Source organism: Natrix helvetica (genome assembly GCF_964273705.1).
Source record: "Natrix helvetica genome assembly, chromosome: 4".
Lineage (NCBI taxonomy): Eukaryota > Metazoa > Chordata > Lepidosauria > Squamata > Natricidae > Natrix > Natrix helvetica.
This window is the reverse complement of record NC_138550.1, coordinates 119,125,881-119,145,407: the sequence shown is the minus strand read 5'-3', so window position 1 is coordinate 119,145,407 and position 19,527 is coordinate 119,125,881. Positions and strand designations below refer to the sequence as shown.

The 19,527-nt window shown below is 37.4% G+C and overlaps 2 protein-coding genes across 6 annotated transcripts in view; both read right to left on the bottom strand.

The window, feature by feature from the left end:
- Window positions 1–904, bottom strand: part of LPIN2 (lipin 2) — a 38,294-nt gene extending 37,390 nt beyond the window's left edge. For both annotated transcript variants that reach the window (XM_081950142.1, XM_081950143.1), the window contains exon 1: window positions 782–904. The gene's annotated coding sequence lies outside the window, so the exon portion shown is untranslated. The remainder of the gene's footprint in view (window positions 1–781) is intronic.
- A 9,143-nt stretch (window positions 905–10,047) lies between these two features.
- The window catches only part of MYOM1 (myomesin 1), an 83,824-nt gene continuing 74,344 nt past the window's right edge, over window positions 10,048–19,527 (bottom strand). For all 4 annotated transcript variants that reach the window (XM_081951561.1, XM_081951564.1, XM_081951562.1 and 1 more), the window contains 5 exons: window positions 19,291–19,454; window positions 17,807–17,843; window positions 16,739–16,761; window positions 16,079–16,134; window positions 10,048–11,241 (listed from right to left, as the gene is read on the bottom strand). In XM_081951561.1, coding sequence (XP_081807687.1) covers window positions 10,945–11,241; window positions 16,079–16,134; window positions 16,739–16,761; window positions 17,807–17,843; window positions 19,291–19,454 — 577 coding nt within the window. In that variant the 3' untranslated portion in view covers window positions 10,048–10,944. The remainder of the gene's footprint in view (window positions 11,242–16,078; window positions 16,135–16,738; window positions 16,762–17,806; window positions 17,844–19,290; window positions 19,455–19,527) is intronic.

Here is a 19,527-nt window from a genome sequence, read left to right as displayed (position 1 = left end):
ATAAAACAGGTGAGACATCTCCATATGCCCAAAGCATCTTCCTGTTTGTTTTAAAACTGCAGTTCAACTATTTTAAACCTTTTAGTTCTTATCAACTGTTCCTCTACCTCCTCTTTCTCCATTATTATTGTTGTTGTTGTTACGGTTATTATGGTTATGATGATGATGTGCTCAGAATCAGGCACTTAGTAAGTACCAGTTTTCCCAGTTGGCTTATGGAGAGAGGAGAATCAATAAGGGAGAATCAATAAAGGAGAATATTTGTAGCTTAGGGTTGACAAGAGGATCCTCGGTGCTCTCGAGCTCGCTTGTTTTCTTGCAGACGTTTCATTACCCAAACTAGGTAACACCATCCGTGCTGATGAGGGGAGAAGAATCCCCCTCGCCATTCTCAAAGGAAAAAAAATCCTACCCAAGCCTTCTCCTTCTGCTCGGGCTTTGAAAAACCAACGCTTGGCCTGGGGGTTGGCGGTGGCGGAGGGGGCTCGGGAGACTTGCCGGGATGACTTCTCCCGGGCAAGAAGACACGCAAAGCAACACAAAACACATCTACATTAGGGCTTCACGGTCGTCTGGGTGAGCAATCCAGGCTCACAGCAATGCCCCAAGAGGCAGCCGATAAGGAAAAGGAAGGAAGGATGAAGGACGGGAGAGGACAGGACCCGGAGCGGCGGGGAAGGACGGGAAAGAAAGGATGCGGCCCCTCCAGCCCGCTCAGCTAAACCATCTGACACAAGGCTGCGTTCCCGTCGAGGGGCAGCGGGATCTCCTCATTCCTTACCTTTTTCTCCCTCTCAACCGGATGGAACCGGGAAGATGCAAGCAGCAGCTGCCAGCGACCGTTGGCGGCGGCGGCGGCGGTTAAATGAACTGAATGGGCTGGCCAGGCAGCCAGCGCGGGACTCACAACGGGGGGGGGGGGGGGAGGCGGGCAAGAGGGAGAAGCAGCAGTGACGCACGAGATCGCTGCGGAAATTCACGCTCCTCCCCCTCCTGTTGGGCTAAGCTAAAACGGCAACAGAGCAGCGCGGAGTGTGTGTGGGGGGGAGGTGAATCACACGTGACGGGGGGGGGGGAAAGGCCACGTTACTCGCCCTACCCACCATGGCACTTTGAGGCGACGTCTAGCGACACGGTTTAATGAGTGGGTTTGGCAGCGGCCAGCGGGAGGAGCTTCCTTTTTTTTTCTTTCTCGAGAAAAAGAGCTTCCTTTGAGTCATGATCTTTTGATTATAGAAGGTTTGGTAGGTGGCACCGAGCTTGGCATGAGTTCAAGGATGCCTTCCGCTGGAATATATCGTTACAAACATTACATGTAAATGAACATTCCTGCTGTCTTACTAATGGGACTCTGCCTATGGAGATGTTCAGTCATCCAGGTCATGATTATCCCAAAGGTGCTTTTTCAAAAGGCAACTGGACTTTCTTTTTTCAAAACTGGTTTTCTGTCATACATATCAAAATTCCTTGTGGATAAGGTCCTTCGGCTCTGATATTGAAATGTAGTTATTGTATTAGATTATGGTGCGATCTGCCTCAAGGAGATGCTTCATCATCAGACACCTATACTACCTTGACAGAGAGTCAAGTCTGTACATTCCACCATATTACTTCTGATTACATTTGGCACATGCTAAACAGAGAAGAGTTGTCAGTCTCATACAATTATTTCCTTACAATCAGCTCTGGGCGTTTTGCTCCATTACCAGTTTGCACACTATTGGAGTGGTATGGGCTGAGGTCAAAAGAGAGGGGAGGAATTAAGCATTTCCCCAGATAACTGATTACATTAAGGAACATAACGTGGATAGAAATTTGGTTCTTCAAATGTGACTGTGAAAGTTGGCTAAAATGATTTTTGTTGTTGGAGAAAATTGTTGAGAATACCTTAGACCAGGGGTGTCCAAACTTGGCAACTTTAAGACTTGTGGACTTCAACTCCCAGAATTCTGCTGGCTGGGGAATTCTGGGAGTTGAAGTCCACAAGTCTTAAAGTTGCCAAGTTTGGACACCCCTGCCTTAGACCATGAAAAGAACAAATACTTAATAAACGGAATAATAAATAATAAATAAACAAATAATAACAAATAATAAATAAACGGAATGCACAGGTACAGTATAGATGGTACCTTGCTCAGTAGTAGTAACTGTGAAAGGGATCTTGGAGTCCTAGTGGACAACCATTTAAATATGAGTCAGCAGTGTGCAGCAGCTGCCAAAAAAGCCAACACAGTTCTAGGCTGCATCAACAGAGGGATAGAATCAAGATCACGTGAAGTGTTAATACCACTTTATAATGCCTTGGTAAGGCCACACTTGGAATACTGCATTCAGTTCTGGTCGCCACGATGTAAAAAAGATGTGGAAACTCTAGAAAGAGTGCAGAGAAGAGCAACAAAGATGATTAGGGGACTGGAGACTAAAACATATGAAGAACGGTTGCAGGAACTGGGTATGTTTAGCTTAAGAGAAAGAAGGACTAGGGGAGACATGATAGCAGTGTTCCAATATCTCAGGGGTTGCCACAAAGAAGAGGGAGTCAAACTATTCTCCAAGGCACCTGAGGGTAGAACAAGAAGCAATGGGTGGAAACTAATCAAGGAGAGAAGCAACTTAGAACTGAGGAGAAATTTCCTGACAGTTAGAACAATTAATCAGTGGAACATCTTGCCTCCAGAAGTTGTGAATGTCCCAACACTGGAAGTCTTTAAGAAGATGCTGGATAGCCATCTGTCTGAAACGGTATAGGGTTTCCTGCCTAGGCAGGGGGTTGGACTAGAAGACCTCCAAGGTCCCTTCCAACTCTATTGTATTGTATTGTACTATTACTTCAGTACCAGATGAAACAAACCCAAACTGCTTTCTGTGACAGAGGGAATACTAATATAAAAGCTAATGCTTTTGAAAACTTTGGAAACAATGTGAAGATGAGATTTAAAAAAAATTTTTTTTTTAATTTTAGTAGACAGTAGAAGATGAAACAACTAGATACTATAATATCTTCTAATTTACAGTAGAAGATGAAACAACTAGATACTGTATTGCTACTGTAAAAATAAATGTACAAGAACTCAGAAAGCCGTTACTGTATTGATGACAGATAATCTTGTCAATTCCGGCGCACAGGAGCAGGGCCTTCTCTGTGATGGGCCCAGCCCTCTGGAATGACCTCCCCCCCCCGACATTAGGATCACTACCGACCTCCCCTCCTTCCGTACAAAACTCAAGATCCACCTTTTCCAACTAGCCGGCCTGGCTCAACTATAGTTCTATCCCTAATCCTCCTGGCAATTTTAAATTTTAAATTGGGGTATTTTAATTTTTAATCTTATTATAATCTTATTATTATTATTGTTGTATGTATTGTAACAATTGTTGTGGTGATTTTTATACCTCCTCCGTGTAATGTCTAATTGTGTAATATGTGATTTATTTATTGTACGCCGCCCCGAGTCCCTTCGTGGAGAGGGAGCGGCTAACAAGTCTAATAAATAAAATAAAATAAATAAATAAATAAATAATGTCAAAAGTAATTGAATCATAACAAAAACAATAAATTTTTTAAACCAGACTTTCTGTAGGAATAAACCTTCCCAATATATTTCATTCATTGTTTTATTGCAGCCTGAGAATCCCCTGATCATATGTCATTCCAATTATTTTTCTACAGTCACTATTGATTGCAGTTTCATGCCAACTTTCAAAGGTATTGGGACCAACAGTTTCCTAAGGTCCCAGTGAATAATGCTCTCTGGTGGGTACTCTACTCTCTCTTTCTATTCTGATTTCCCTCCAACTTTAAAATTCTTGAATAAGGAAACTGTAAAAGGAAACATGTAATAACGCATTGAGATGATAATAAATGACATTTTCATGTTATTCAGTGTCCCAAATGTCATGCGGTGATATAAAACTGTGTTTAATTGCTGTGTATTCCGTCTAAACAGTAGGGAGGAGAACCTTGCTTTACAAATAAGCTAAAGGAAGATTCTCTCGTATTATTTATCACCATGGTGTAGCGCAACTAAATTGTTCTGCCTAACGATTGGAGGAAGAAAAATCCATCTGTTTCAGTTCCAAGCTGGGAGAAAGGCGCTAAAAATAAAATGGAGGCTGATTGGAAAGAAAGTTTATTGATGAACAGAACCACAGTGTGCAGTTCTGGGACAGCTGACCAATTGACTTGATGACTGCAAGGATTTTTATACAGTTTCTGAAATGCTGCAGGGATTGTGCAATATAGTGAGCCTGGTGTTTTTTTTGCTATTCTAAAGGTGGTGGGTCAATCCTATTATGTCCTAAAAAATCAGATCCTGTTCTTAGAATGGAGGGGGGGATATAAATTTTAATCTTACCGCTGGAGGTGAAGGTGTATTGTTTGTGAATAGGCTTGGCCCAGGATTTCTTAACGGGCATCTGCTGTAGGCTATTAAGAAAGACGGGGGGGCTGCTTTCTGCCTCTAAGTACATGTTTTCCATTTATCTGGGAAAATATAATATTCTATCTCTTTTAATATTCCCCAAAATATTTTTTCATTCTCTAGGAGGGGGGACTTCCCACACCATTTTAGTAGTGATATTGTCAAGTAGGTACAGGAATTAAGACGAAATACTTATTATGAATCTTAACTAGAGATGCATTATAAATCTTGCCATAAAACAATATCCATCTGTGTATATAAAAAGATAAAAACATACTTTCACATACACAGCTTGCAACATCTTGATGTACAAGCTGGCTTCATAACACTAGATCAATGCATATTAATAATGTTTGCACTGTTACACCCACACTAACATCAGGAGAGGGGGGTATTTAAATGGAATTTAGTTTCTATTCTGCTTGTACATTCAGAAAGTAATCAGAAACTGAACTGGGTTGAAAGAAGCTAAACATCCCTAGGACCACATATGCCTTTGATTCATTCATCTTGAGAAAAGTTCAAATCAAAACAATATGCTGGTTTTTTAAAATTTCTACTAAAATACATTTATTTCCATAGAAAACCTAAAGGTAAAGTTTTTCCTGTCCAGTTGTGTCCAAATCTAGGGGGCGCTCACCTTTGTTTCTTAGCCAAGGGAGCCAGCGCTGTCCAAAGACATTTCTGTAGTCATGTGGCCAGCATGACTATAGCCCTAGGCATATGGAACACTGTTATTTTCCCACCAAAGTGATATCTATTTATCTAGTCACATTTGCATGCTTTCAAACTGCTAGGTGGGCAGGAGCTGAGGGCAAGGATGGCTGCTCACTCTGTCACACAGTGCTCAGCAATATTGATATCCTATTATCTTTACTACCGGATCGGTAGTGGGAGCACACACACCCACGCGCTCGCTGCCCTCACGCGTGGCACATCTGGGCATGCGCAGAAGGTCCGTGATGACATCTGGGTGGGTGGCCGGAGCCTCGCACCACTGCCACTACCGGTTCACCTGAACCGGTGTAAACCGGCAGAACACCACCTCTGGTGCTTAGGTCTCAAATCCGGGCTGTCAGATTCCTAGTTGACAAGCTCAGTGTCTTTAACCATTGAGCCCTCACACCCTCTTATAGAAAACCTAGAAGTTGGTAAGAGGTTGAGCTGGAGATATCATTACATGCGCTTTCTTCTTTAGGTGAAGTGAAATATTCTAGCAGAATGTATATTCCATATATAAATTGTTTAATGATCTCGTAGAATGATGAGACACCATCTTCTTCTATAGACTACATATATTACAAGTTATAGTGACTTCATCTGATGTGAGAAAAATTTCAATATCCTGATGGACAAATGCAATACATGTTTCAGAGATATTTTAAATATATTAGCTGCATTTACAGATGGCCAAGCAGATTTTAAGAAGACGAAATAAGAATTGTTACTCTGAAGAGCAACATGACTCATGATTAGGAAAGTGAAAGGAGAAAGTCTGATATAGTCCAGTGATTGGTGTGTAGGTATAGTAGCAGTGACCAATTCTTTGTAGATTCCTTGTGAACAGTAACGTAAGTTGTAAATTATCACTCATATATTGCATTCATTTCAAATGGATTCAAAACATTTTAAATCATGAAATGTTTTTTCCTGTAACCAGGATGTTCATATTACTGATCTTTTGAAAAAAATAATGGGGTGATTTAAGGAAAACGGCTTGCTTGAGACATGCTGAGAAAGTTTCCAAAGCACTATTCATCAGATAATATTCATGTTTGTGGCAAAAATAAAATAAAATAGTACAGTAGTTTAAAACCACAGAGAGTTCCCAAAGTAAGAGGTCTCTTGCTTGTGCGCTTGTGATTGTACATTTTTGAAAATGAGAAAGAATGGTAGGGAATATTTTGGTCTCTGATTACTGTCATTCCAGATACTCCAATTACAAATACTGCAGTAAATATAGGTATGCATTATGAATAAAGCATTTAGCCTCTTAGATGCAGTCTATGTTTATTGACATAAGGCAGACCCGAAAAGATACCAGTTCTGAGACTAACTGACTGAACTGCTGCCTTAGTGCCTTTTTTATGGATCTGGGTCTGATGCCAGTAAAGCACTTCACATATTATTGCATAAATTTGTAGCTCTCGTGCATTTAGAAAACTCTTTTGAAAGAGTCCCTCTTCAATGGCTGAACACCAAATGTAGATTAAAACCACGTATATGCCAAAGCTGGATATTTAAAGCTACGATTTATGCCCTTTCCCAGGATTTTAGCTTTAACTCGTGAAATTTTAATAAATGTACTTTCTGCTTTAGGAAGATGAAAAGAATGGGGATTAGATGTGCAGTTTATCTCAAGACACTTACTTCTTTAAAAAATGAAAATACACTGTGGTACGCAAGACCTGCATTCGTATATATGTATGTATGTGTGTGTGTGTGTATGCATATGTGTATATATATATGTGTGTGTGTATATATGTGTGTATGTATGTATGTATGTATGTATGTATGTATGTATGTATGTATGTATTATTACATCCTTGACATTCAATAAAAAACAACAGCCATAATGCTTGAAACAGTATTCTGCACTGGTGAAATCTGCTAACTTGTTAGTACTGTTTGTGCAAACATGTTGTACATGCAGATGCATTTATATTTCCTCAAAACCTCTAATTTCTTGCTGTTTGCTATTTTATATACAGCATCCTTTTAAAAAAACTAGCACAGGCAGCATATAAGAATTCTCATTGTATTGTAGACACTTCCACATATGGTTTTGGTGGTTAGCCCTACAGTCAAATACTATCAATGAGCCTCTTTATTTCCAGCTCAAGTTCAACTGTGGCTTGGTTGGCAAGGAATGTGCTGCTGTTGAAACTAGGAGTTCTGCAAACATTAAGGATATATTATTTCCTGTGTGCTTTGACTGCCAGTTCCGGGCTTTCCCTCCCCCTGTAGACTGCCATTCCTAAAGCTATCCTTTCATAAGTTCATCTGAAAGAGGTCATAGAGGCCTAGGTTGCTCTTGTTGGTGATCTCTGACAAGAGCGTCATGGAGATAGTGCAACCATTCTCACTTTCCTTGACCTCTCATCAGTCTTCATTACCATCAATTATAGTATCCTTTAGACCAGCTATGGAAGTGGGCATCACAGTTTTTTGCTGGTTTGGCTCCTTTCTCCATGGCCAATCCCAAACAATGCTAACAGGGAGGGAAAAGTCTAGCCATCAGCCACTATTTTGCGGAATTCAAGTGGGCTCTCCACTCCCTTTTAATATCTACATGAATTCGCTGGGTAAGATCATCCATCACCATCGATCGAGGTATCTGTAGTACGCTGACAAGATCAAATTCTATATTTCCATGCCTGGTGACTCAAGCGATGCTGTTACTGCCCTTTGGCAGTAAGAAGTTAAAGACTCTATCATGCAGCCTTTGTTTTAGAGGTTTATTGTCGAATTAGAGTTTTTATCTGTTGTTGGTCTAGTGTAGGGGTGTCCAAACTTGGGAACTTTGAGACTTGTGGACTTCAACTCCCAGAATTCTGGGAGTTGAAGTCCACAAGTCTTAGAGTTCCCAAGTTTGGACACCCCTGGTCTGGTGATTAAGATACCAGGTGAAAAGAGAGATCACACGTTCTAGTGCTGCCTTAGATATGAAAGTCAGTGGTGGTTTTGGGCCAGTGACTCTCTCTCAGTCAATCCACTTCACAGGGTTGTGGTTGAGGGGAAAATAGGAGGAGGAGGAAGCATTAGGTATGTTCGCTGCCTTGAGTTATTTATAAAAATAATAAAGGTGGGATTAAAAACAAATAAATTTAATGTAATGTTCATGTGATAATAAAGTATTTCCTGGATGCCAAGTGCTAATTGGAGAGAATTTTGTCAAACTAACTTGAAACAACCAATTTTCACAAATTTGTCAAACCTACTTAAAAGTATCTTTCACTTAATAGCTTCCTATAAATACTTCTGAATTAACTTCTCTATTGAGTTGAATTTGAGGTGCGGTATATTCATGGATACATCCATATAGAGTTGTTTTGGAAACAATATCAGAGTTGGGGTGGCAGTGGTGTTTTTACTTTTTTACTTTATTTTTATTTTTTTGGGGGGGGAATGTTTGTTCAATTCCCAGACTAGACTATAGACTAAATATTCTTTCCAACTCCAATCAAGGTCAACTTGATTGTGTTGTTGACTGTAGAAGTCTACATCCTCTGGAGAGGGAAGGCCAGGGTAGGTATGCAAATAAATAGGAATCAAAATGTTTGGCTTTTTAAGTATGCACTTTAGATGGTGAACTGAAAATATTACATTCTTTAAATTTTGCGCTAACAAAAAAAAATCACTGAAATGATTTTGCTAACAATTATTATGCTGATAAATGCTCCAGTTGGAACAGAGTACCAAAAGAAATAAACAAATAATAAAACTCTAGTAGTTTGGATTCAACAAGATAGATAGATAGTTACTTAATCATTATGTTAGTCTTTGCACTTTTGTTAAGTACATAATAATGGAATTCAGATCATAAGGTCCAATTTATTTATTTGCTAAATTTGTTTGCCACCCATCTCACTGCGAGGGCTATATAATAATTCAGGGATTCTATTCCTTCAGTTCAGAGATATATCTTCGTGTTTGCATTCAGAATTAGAGAGAGAACATTCTCCACAATTCACACAAACAGATATATACATAATAAAGCCCTATTCAACACCCACTCTCGTATATATGTGTAACAATCACTCATTAAGCAGCCGTTTGAAATTATGACAGTACTGAGGGCAACTTACAATGGGTCCTCATAGTTGTGGCTACCACAGGGTACCGCAGTCACATGATTGCAAGTCAAACATTTGGCAGCTGGCTCACAATTACAACATTGCAGTGTTTGTGGACAATTTGTGATTTTTACTGCTGGCTTCTGACAAAATGAGTGGGAAAGCCCAGAAGAAGTTGGATTCAAATCAGACACCATTTGCTTAACAATAGTAACTTTAACTGCCAGAACTGCTTAAGTCAGCACATGGTGCTGTATAACTTAGTGACAGAGTTCCCAGTCCCAGTTATGGTTGGTAAGTGAGGATTATCTATACACATATAAAGAAATATATTTCTGGCCAAATGGTTTTCTTTGCTGTATTCTAATGATGATCCAAGTTTTTGCTGCAGAAATTGATGATGTTATTTTTTCTTCCAGAGAAGAGAAAATCACTGCATCTTTGCAACCACTGGCAATGAAAATACATCTATTCTGCTCAGAGGAGTGGATAATCAGTTAAATTTACCCTTTCCCCCCTCAGTGAAGAATGAGAAATTGTTGCTTATTTGCCCCTGGAAAAGAATACCCTAAAGCTTTCTGTTCCACTTAAAAATATTAACAAACTTAAAGTCACTGGAATGTTTAAGTAGATTTATAGTGGAGACCAAAGTGCTAGAAGTTAGTAGAAAAATAAAATATCAGAATTTCCTTTATAATTGCTGTAGTGAAGATTGGAAAAAAAGGTTATCACAAGCAAAATAAACTTAGAAGAACACTGATCTTAAATGAAAAGAATAGTAAAGTATAAGGAGGGGAATAAAAAACAAAGACAAGCTGACACCCACATGGTGAAAGAAATAAATTTGCTACATTTATTTGTGAATAACAATGAATATCCAGAACTGAAGTTTCTGCTGACAACAATAGTAATATAGTTAATATTCATTTTCTACTACTGTGCTATAGTAAATTCAGAGATTACCAGTATAACAATTTCTAGATTCTGAATTACTAGAATTTCACTACAGTAAACCATTCTGAGTCTTTCATTTCCTTGTAGATTTATATGTAGTATACTTTTTACTCATAAACACGTGGACATTGGAGAATATGCAAATATTTGTCACATGCACTAACTGATGATTTTGCCTCATTATGGACTGGTGAGAGGAAAAAAAAATAAGAAACTTTTGAATGGTCAGAATGGGAAGATGGTGGAAGAGATATACAACTGCTTTTGTCTAACATAGTTCAAGTTTTAATATCTCAAATGAAATTAATGGAAGAATCCAGATGCAACTTATATACAGGTAAAACACAGGTAGTTCTCAACTTACAACTATTTGTTTAGTTACAGCTTGAAGTTATGATGGCCTCAGAAAAAGTGACTTACAACTGTCCTCAAAGTTGCGACTGTCACATCACCCACACAATCAACAGTTGGCATTGCAGTGTCTCACAGTCACATGATTGTAATTTGCAACCAGCCAGCTTTCAACAAGCAGTCTCAATTGGGAAAACCAGATTTGCTTTAAAAAACACATGGCTCACTTGATCTTGTGATTCATTTAACAACTATGGTAAAATGGTTGTAAAATTGGGTCTGGTCCTGTGATGACTCACTTAATGACCATATCACTTAACAACCAAAATTCTGGCTCTAGTTGTGATTGTAAGTCAAGTACTACCTGTAGTTTACACAAACATTATTAAGGGAGGGAGAAACATGTGCCCTTAAGTTATGCTTCATGCTTTCTTTTTCTTATCTCCTTTACCAAGTTCTGGGTGTGGGATTTCAACCCCTTCCTCAGGTATGAACACGCTGACAGTGAAATCACTTGTCTCTGTACCATACTGGTTTTTTACTACAAGGCTATATCTGCCTGAATCAGTCGTACTGACAGCTGTAATAGTGAAGCAGGCTTGTTTTCCTGATTCATATTTCAAGATGATATTGTCATCTGCTTTCAGGAGTTTTTCATTCTTGAGCCATGAAATCTCAGGGACAGGATTTCCCCAGACACTGCACGTAAGATTAAGTGCCTGCAGAAAACATACAAAGGATGCAAATATAAATAAATATTAAGAACTCAACAAATGCTGTCATTACTATACTTCTATTACTATCTCCTCCTCTCTTCTCCTCCTCTTCCTTTCCACTATTACTGCTGTACTTTTGTGTTTGTGACTATTTTCTCTTCCTTGACATAATCAGAAACTATATACTTGTTTTATCATAAATGTAAACACTGGAAATGCTTGGATAATTAGTCTGTTAATAGGCAATCAGCCTTGTTTATGCTCAAAGAAAGATACAGTGTCGGTAACAAAATGATTGCAAAACAGGTTTTTAATTTAAATAATGTGTTTAAATTAAATAAAACAACTTTTGTAGATTGTGATAATAATGTATGCTTTATTGGTTTACTGTTAATTTGAAGATTATATATATATATATATATATATATATATATATATATATATATATATATATATATATATATATATATATATATATATATATATATATATATATATATAATAATATTTATATATATATATTGCATTCTTTGATAATGTGACAAAATTAGTGGACCAGAGGAATGCCGTTGATATAGTTTACTTGGACTTCAGTAAGGCTTTTGATAAGGTAGACCATAACCTACTACTAGATAAAGTAGAAGAATGTGGGTTAGACAGCATCACCACCAGATGGATTGGTAACTGGCTGACCAACCGCACTCAACGTGTAGTTCTCAATGGAACTGCATCTACATGGAGGGAAGTATGCAGTGGAGTACCCCAAGGCTCTGTTTTAGGCCCAGTACTCTTCAACATCTTCATCAATGATTTGGATGAGGGAATAAATGGGGAACTCATCAAATTTGCAGATGATACCAAGCTGGCAGGAATAGCCAACACTCCAGAAGATAGGCTTAAGATACAGAAGGATCTTGACAAACTTGAACATTGGGCACTATCTAATAAAATGAAATTCAATGGTGAAAAGAGTAAGGTTCTACATTTAGGCAACAAAAACGGAATGCACAGGTACAGTATAGGTGATACCTTACTCAGTAGTAGTAACTGTGAAAGGGATCTTGGAGTCCTAGTGGACAACCATTTAAATATGAGCCAGCAGTGTGCAGCAGCTGCCAAAAAAGCCAACACAGTTCTAGGCTGCATCAACAGAGGGATAGAATCAAGATCACGTGAAGTGTTAATACCACTTTATAATGCCTTGGTAAGGCCACACTTGGAATACTGCATTCAGTTCTGGTCGCCACGATGTAAAAAAGATGTGGAGACTCTAGAAAGAGTGCAGAGAAGAGCAACAAAGATGATTAGGGGACTGGAGACTAAAACATATGAAGAACGGTTGCAGGAACTGGGTATGTTTAGCTTAAGAGAAAGAAGGACTAGGGGAGACATGATAGCATTATTCCAATATCTCAGAGGTTGCCACAAAGAAGAGGGAGTCAAACTATTCTCCAAAGCACCTGAGGGTAGAACAAGAAGCAATGGGTGGAAACTAATCAAGGAGAGAAGCAACTTAGAACTGAGGAGAAATTTCCTGACAGTGAGAACAATTAATCAGTGGAACAGCTTGCCTCCAGAAGTTGTGAATGCCCCAACACTGGAAGTCTTTAAGAAGATGTTGGATAGCTATTTGTCTGAAACGGTATAGGGTTTCCTGCCTAGGCAGGGGGTTGGACTAGAAGACCTCCAAGGTCCCTTCCAACTCTACTATTGTATTGTATTGTATTGTATTGTATTGTATTGTATTGTATTGTATTGTATATATATATATATATATATATATATATATATATATATATATATATATATATATATATATGTTGTATTTGTACTGATAAATAAGAGACTAGTATAGATCTATTTCGAGCTAATTAGCTCTCATCAGCTAGCCATACCCTTACTGGGATTCGAACCTGGGCTGTATTATATCTTAGGCAGGAGTCTTAGCCACTAAGCCACAGGCTCTTCTCCTTATCAGTTGAGCTAGGGAAATAGATATGTATTTGTGTTACAACCCCTGCTATGCCCAAATATATATATATATATATATATATATATATATATATATATATATATATATATATATATATATATATATATATATATATATATATATATATATATATACATACATACATACATACATACATACATACATACATACATATATATATATATATATATATATTCCAAGCCACATTGATCCTCGAAGTTTTTATGAAAAAAATGTGTCTGTGACAAATATATTGTGGCTCAGGTAACTAATTTTCAATTTTATTACTGAAAATAATTTTGAGCCAGGTCATAAACTAAACTTTAAAGACTGTTATTAGTTAATATAGTATTATCTAGATTCTCACATATCCAATGTTTAAAATCTAAATAATATTAGAAGCATTCTAAACTCTTCTATAATACGAATAGCATGATCACTAAACTGAACAACAAAATATAAATTGCCTCCCCATTCTGTTGCAGTTTCTGATTTTTTTGTTAGTTACTTATAGGTTTAATAGTATACAGTAGATTGACACCTCTATTGATGGGAAGAGGAAAATCTCAACAGACATGGGTATAATGATTTTAAACTCCACAGGAGTTCAATTTAAAGGCATTTAAGTTGAGAAGTTTTATTTACACTCAGTCCTTTATGTAAGACATTATTAATACAAAAAAGAAAAAAAAGGTGAAAAGCTAGGATTAATGCCATGATTCTTAATCTCAATCGAATAATCCATGACTGTTTTTATTTTTTTAAAAAAAATTCAAGACCTGTATCTTGAACCCCATTCATTAGTGAAAATGCAGATAATGAACAATATTTTAAAATTATTTATGAAGTTGTAGGAAGTTAGCACCCACCCTTCTCCTAGAAGAATGAAATATTCTAGGAAATATTGAAAAGGCAGAATATTATATTTCCCTGGATGAAAAATGGAGAAACATGGTTTTTTTTAAAGGCAAAAAGTACTCTTAATACCCTCCCACCCTCCTCAATAGCCCACAGCAGAAGTCAGCACTTAAGAGATAAAGAGATGGCTACGTCTATTCATAAGCAAATACCCTCACTCAGGATCCAAACCAGGACAAAGCCATTAAGCCATAATAGGAATTGGCCAAAGTCCCTTCATTGCATCACTCAGCAAGATTCAACCAAGCCTGGGACACAGACAACCTCAGCTAGGACTGCATAGCCTCATGGGTGTCTGACTGCAACCAATAGGATAAGCTCAAATTTAAAGGCCAAGATAGGGTATAAATCCCCCCCCCTCTCTTTCATGTGCTCGATTGCCCACGACCTCAAACCATGTGGTCCTGTCCACCATTAAAACCATATTTCCAAACAGCCTCCATGTTTTCAGTGTCTTTTCCCCCCACTTGGAACTGTACTCAGATGGACATTTCTTTCAACAACGTTATATATTACTGGCTGACTGAGGAGAAAAAAGTTCAAATTATAAGTAGTCCTTTATTGACTGCCTCAGGCAGTGACAATTTGCAATTATAGTGGTAATGAAAAAATAACTTTTTAACCAATGAAGGCATTTATGACAACAAAAGCCTTCAGTGTGAAACTAATGAAAATCTGGTCAATTTCAGGCAGCAAATGCTAGACCTTGGTAGTGTTCTAAGCAGCTAATTAAGCTCATAGAACTAAGCTTATTAACTTGTGCTTAGCACTTTTTAGAGAAGCTCTGTGCTGCAGAGAAAATAAGTTTTAGGCAATCTTTCTGCCCTGCAAGGGAACCAAAATAAAGGAGGGAGGAAAAAGGTCAGACACAGGACGTGTAGAATGGAATTTTATCTGGATAAAAGGGCAGCAACCCAGTGTTGTTTTCAGTCTCTCTGTCTCACATGTAATTCGTTTAATAACATTTCATTGGAATCAATTTCAATCACTAAATAAGGACTACACTATCATACCTGAGGTTCTGTGGGGTATCTTGTACCAGCACATACTTTTTTATGAAGCATCGATGGAAAAATCATTTATATTGAACTAAAATTCAAGATTTCTGAAAATCAATGAGATTAGCAGCAAATGCCATGCCATAATCCTCTCTGCTGGATTATGATCTGAATTTTGTGTCCCTCTCTCTTCACTCTTCCATATTCTCTTTAAGAAGTAGAAGTGCCCTAAATACATGAAGCTGACTGCCTAACAAATTGAAATTATGTTCTCCACATAAAAGTTGACTAGGAAATCCATTTCTTTATCAAAGTCAGGGCTTTTCGAAAATTGGAAACCTGCTCTTCTCTGAGAATTAAGAAAACTGTATAATTGCTTCTTTTAAATTTAAATTTAAATGCATTCAGTTCTGGTCGCCACGATGTAAAAAAGATGTGGAGACTCTAGAAAGAGTGCAGAGAAGAGCAACAAAGATGATTAGGGGACTGGAGACTAAAACATATGAAGAACGGTTGCAGGAACTGGGTATTTTTAGTTTAAGAGAAAGAAGGACTAGGGGAGACATGACAGCAGTGTTCCAATATCTCAGGGGTTGCCACAAAGAAGAGGGAGTCAAACTATTCTCCAAGGGACCTGAGGGTAGAACAAGAAGCAATGGGTGGAAACTAATCAAGGAGAGAAGCAACTTAGAACTGAGGAGAAATTTCCTGACAGTGAGAACAATTAATCATTGGAACAGCTTGCCTCCAGAAGTTGTGAATGCCCCAACACTGGAAGTCTTTAAGAAGATGTTGGATAGCTATTTGTCTGAAACGGTATAGGGTTTCCTGCCTAGGCAGGGGGTTGGACTAGAAGTCCTCCAAGGTCCCTTCCAACTCTACTATTGTATTGTATTGTATTGTATAAATATTTCAGCTACTTTTTTTATACCTTGCCTTCCTGAATAGTGACAACATCTGGCAGACCTCCAAGTACACGAGCACGATCTGCAAAAATAAATAAATAAATAAACAAAAATAAAAATGTAACATTTCTTGGAAGTTAATCTGCGTCTATGGTTTTATTTTTCCTGTAATAAGTGTTCTATCTGGCAGATAGATAAAGAGTGTCTTATTTTTTTGCAAGCTGCCAGTGCTTCATATAATCAGATAGTGGCTCCTAGTATTTCTGCCCTATTCTGCCTAAACATAATAACTGTTATAAAATTGCTGTTATGAGTCACATGTTGTTTATCTCATGAAGTGGTCAGGAATAATGGACTGTAATAGACACTCAAGGTTAACAACAAGTGCAAAGCATATTCCAAATTGTTAATCGGTGGGGGGGGGGGGATTTGGGGTTGTTGAAGTTAATTAAACAATATTGCACTATAGCCGTTTTAAACTTGTTTGCATCACCTTTCTACTCCTCCCTGCCTCTTTATGAGTCAATTTATATATTTGTAAATGTTTGAGTGGACTAATTTAAATAATTACCAAAACAAGATCTCTATGAGGCAACTGTTATGAAAAACCCTAGCAGCAGAAATAAATAAGAAGCATTACATCCTATTGACAAAACAGGCACCAAATAAAAAGACAATTCGCTTACTTTTTTCTGCAATAGCAGCTGTTCTGTAATGGAGAAAGGCAGAAAGAGATCTCAGTTTTATTAAGTCACAGCGATGGAAAAGCTATACAATGTGCAACTTTAAATAGCTGAAGAAAATCATTAAGTATAATATCTCACTTTGTTAATTATTTTTTTCTGCAATATTTCAGCATCAGCCCTCACAATAATAATGAAACTATTTTCAATAAACAAAGCACTATTTTTTCATCTTTTGATCATATAACGATAATAGCTAGATATTTTGTGTCATATGCTGGGTTGCTGGAGGGAAAAGTCATCTTCCATTTGTTCTGGATGTAGATTTCCATTCAACTAACTATTCAGTAGGAAATAGTACTGAACTACTATTTGGAAAAAGGAGAAGAGATAAATTCCCACTACGTTTTGAACTTATCTATTGTATTTCAATTAAAACAGGTAGTGTTTAAATTACAAAAATATTGAAAGTGACCTACCATTAGAACAAAGTTTCACAAATTGATAGTTAAGCTAGATAATAAGAAGGTTTAAGGCAGGGGTGTCAAACTCAAGGCCCATGGGACAGATCTGGCCCATGGAGTGCTTAGATCTGGCCCACGGGGCCAGCCTGGAAATATCAAATGACCAGCTTGTGGTGCCTCTCCTGGCCAAAACGGGCCATGGGGTCCCCACGGGGGGGGGGGCACATGAGGCTGCAATGCAGTCCGTTTTCAGTCTTCATGGCCTCCTGCAGCACTCTGCCAGCCGAAAACGGGCCATGAGGGGACATCATGTTTTCCCCCAACACCTGTTAATGGCCAGCAGGGTGCTGCAGAAGGTGTCCGTCCAGTCTCTTCCCCCATCTCCCTTCCCCCCACTGGCCAGCGGAAGAGATGCTGATCTGGCCCTCGAAGATATCCAGTTTGACACCCCTGATTTAAGGTTACCAGGTCTGGCATGCTGTCATTTGGATTATTCCTGGATGAAAACAGATGTGGAAAACTCTATACATTGTCAAAGATTTGCAATCCAGATATGGTAGGCCTAATTAAAACAGAAAAATATATTTTACTTAAACTATATACTTACTTTAATCTTTGGAATTCAGCAAAGGCGTCATCAAATGCTTAATAAAAGAAGAAAAAAGGTTATATTGACAGTATCCTTTATAAAGTCAATTTATGCTATTATTCAGCTTTTTCTGTAATATGTTGGAACATTGAGAAAGTCATGCTATACAAGTGATATAAATTATATTCCTATATTAATTGTTTTATTAATTATATATATATATACATATATGTATATATGTATGTATGTATGTATGTATGTATGCATGCATACATACATACATACATACATATATATATTGATAAAGGTTTTTTAGGTAATAATAGATGTCTTGCCTAGGGACTGCTAAAAATCAAGCAGTGTGCAAGTACGTGAATCAACTATCAGAATGTGTTTTTACTTTAACAAGAAGAAATACATGCTACATTAGATACTGTTTAAATTCAAGGTGACATTAACTTTATGGTTTACAAACTGAATCCCAATGTACATAAGTCACTCGGAGTTATTTCTTCACAAATACCGTATGTAGAAGTTTGATCTGCAAGATATGTTCAGATCTTTCACACAGAGATGATCAAAACGTGAAAATAAATCAGTATGTGAGGCATAATCTTTTCTCCGTTTTATTCATATACTGTATTCAGTACAATGAATATGCACAATTAGTCTTAAAGGAATTTGTGAGATAAGTCCTTGTGGCAAACATCTAAGGAAGTGTCCTTAATCTATTTGTTAAGTACAAACTAATAACATTAGTATTCTATTATTATTAACAATAATACTATTATTATTATTATTGGTATTCTAAGCTAAGACTGCCATCAATAACTCTGTTCTAGTTATGTTAAATAGGGTGAATCTAAAACAGTAAATTTGCACATATTTTAATCAGTTGTTTTAATATGTTTGCATACTGATGTTTAACATAACATTAAAAATAGTAAACTAAGGCATCAAGTTTAAATGTAAGATACAAACTGCCAAACACAAACTCGCAGTTCTTCATAAACCTGGAATTGTCACTTGAGGAGCAACAGTTACTGAGGTCATCTTACAATTCAAAATTTAAATTATAACGACCCTGGCCAGCCTCTCAGATCTTTCTAAGTAGCTGAAAGTTATTGTAAGATCATAAAACTAGAAGAGCAAGAGATGCTAGCACTCATAGGTTTCTATGAACATTCTGGTGAATTTTTTCCCCTGAATTATGTTGATCTAGTAGTAAAAGCCTCTGAGAGGAAATCTCCTGCAGTAGGGAACACTTTTTGGTGTTTTGAACATAATATACATCTAGAATACCAGAATAATTTCCTGTTGCAGGTGATTTTGTCCAGAATGTCATCAGACCCTTCCCACAATGACCCAGATCACTGTGGTTTGAAATAAAAAGGAAGATGCTGGAGTCTTATTGAACACTGTATTCCTGGAACTCTATACACTGTATATCCCAAATTAAAACTTAGTTATTTCATATCACTAATTAAAATCTAATTATTTACCTTGTCCGGAAAGATCCACCATTTTTGTGTGTGTAGTTTTACCATCAAACAGCTCCAAGATGTATTTGCCCTTATCATTTGTTGTTGGTTCATTAATTTGCAACCAGATTTGGTTTACTGTAACACCAGTCTTAACTCTTTCTGTGTACTTAATTTTGACTTCACTAAAAATAAAAATGCAATATAGACTTTATATATAAATAACACAAATGATAACTCATATGCATTTATATAATT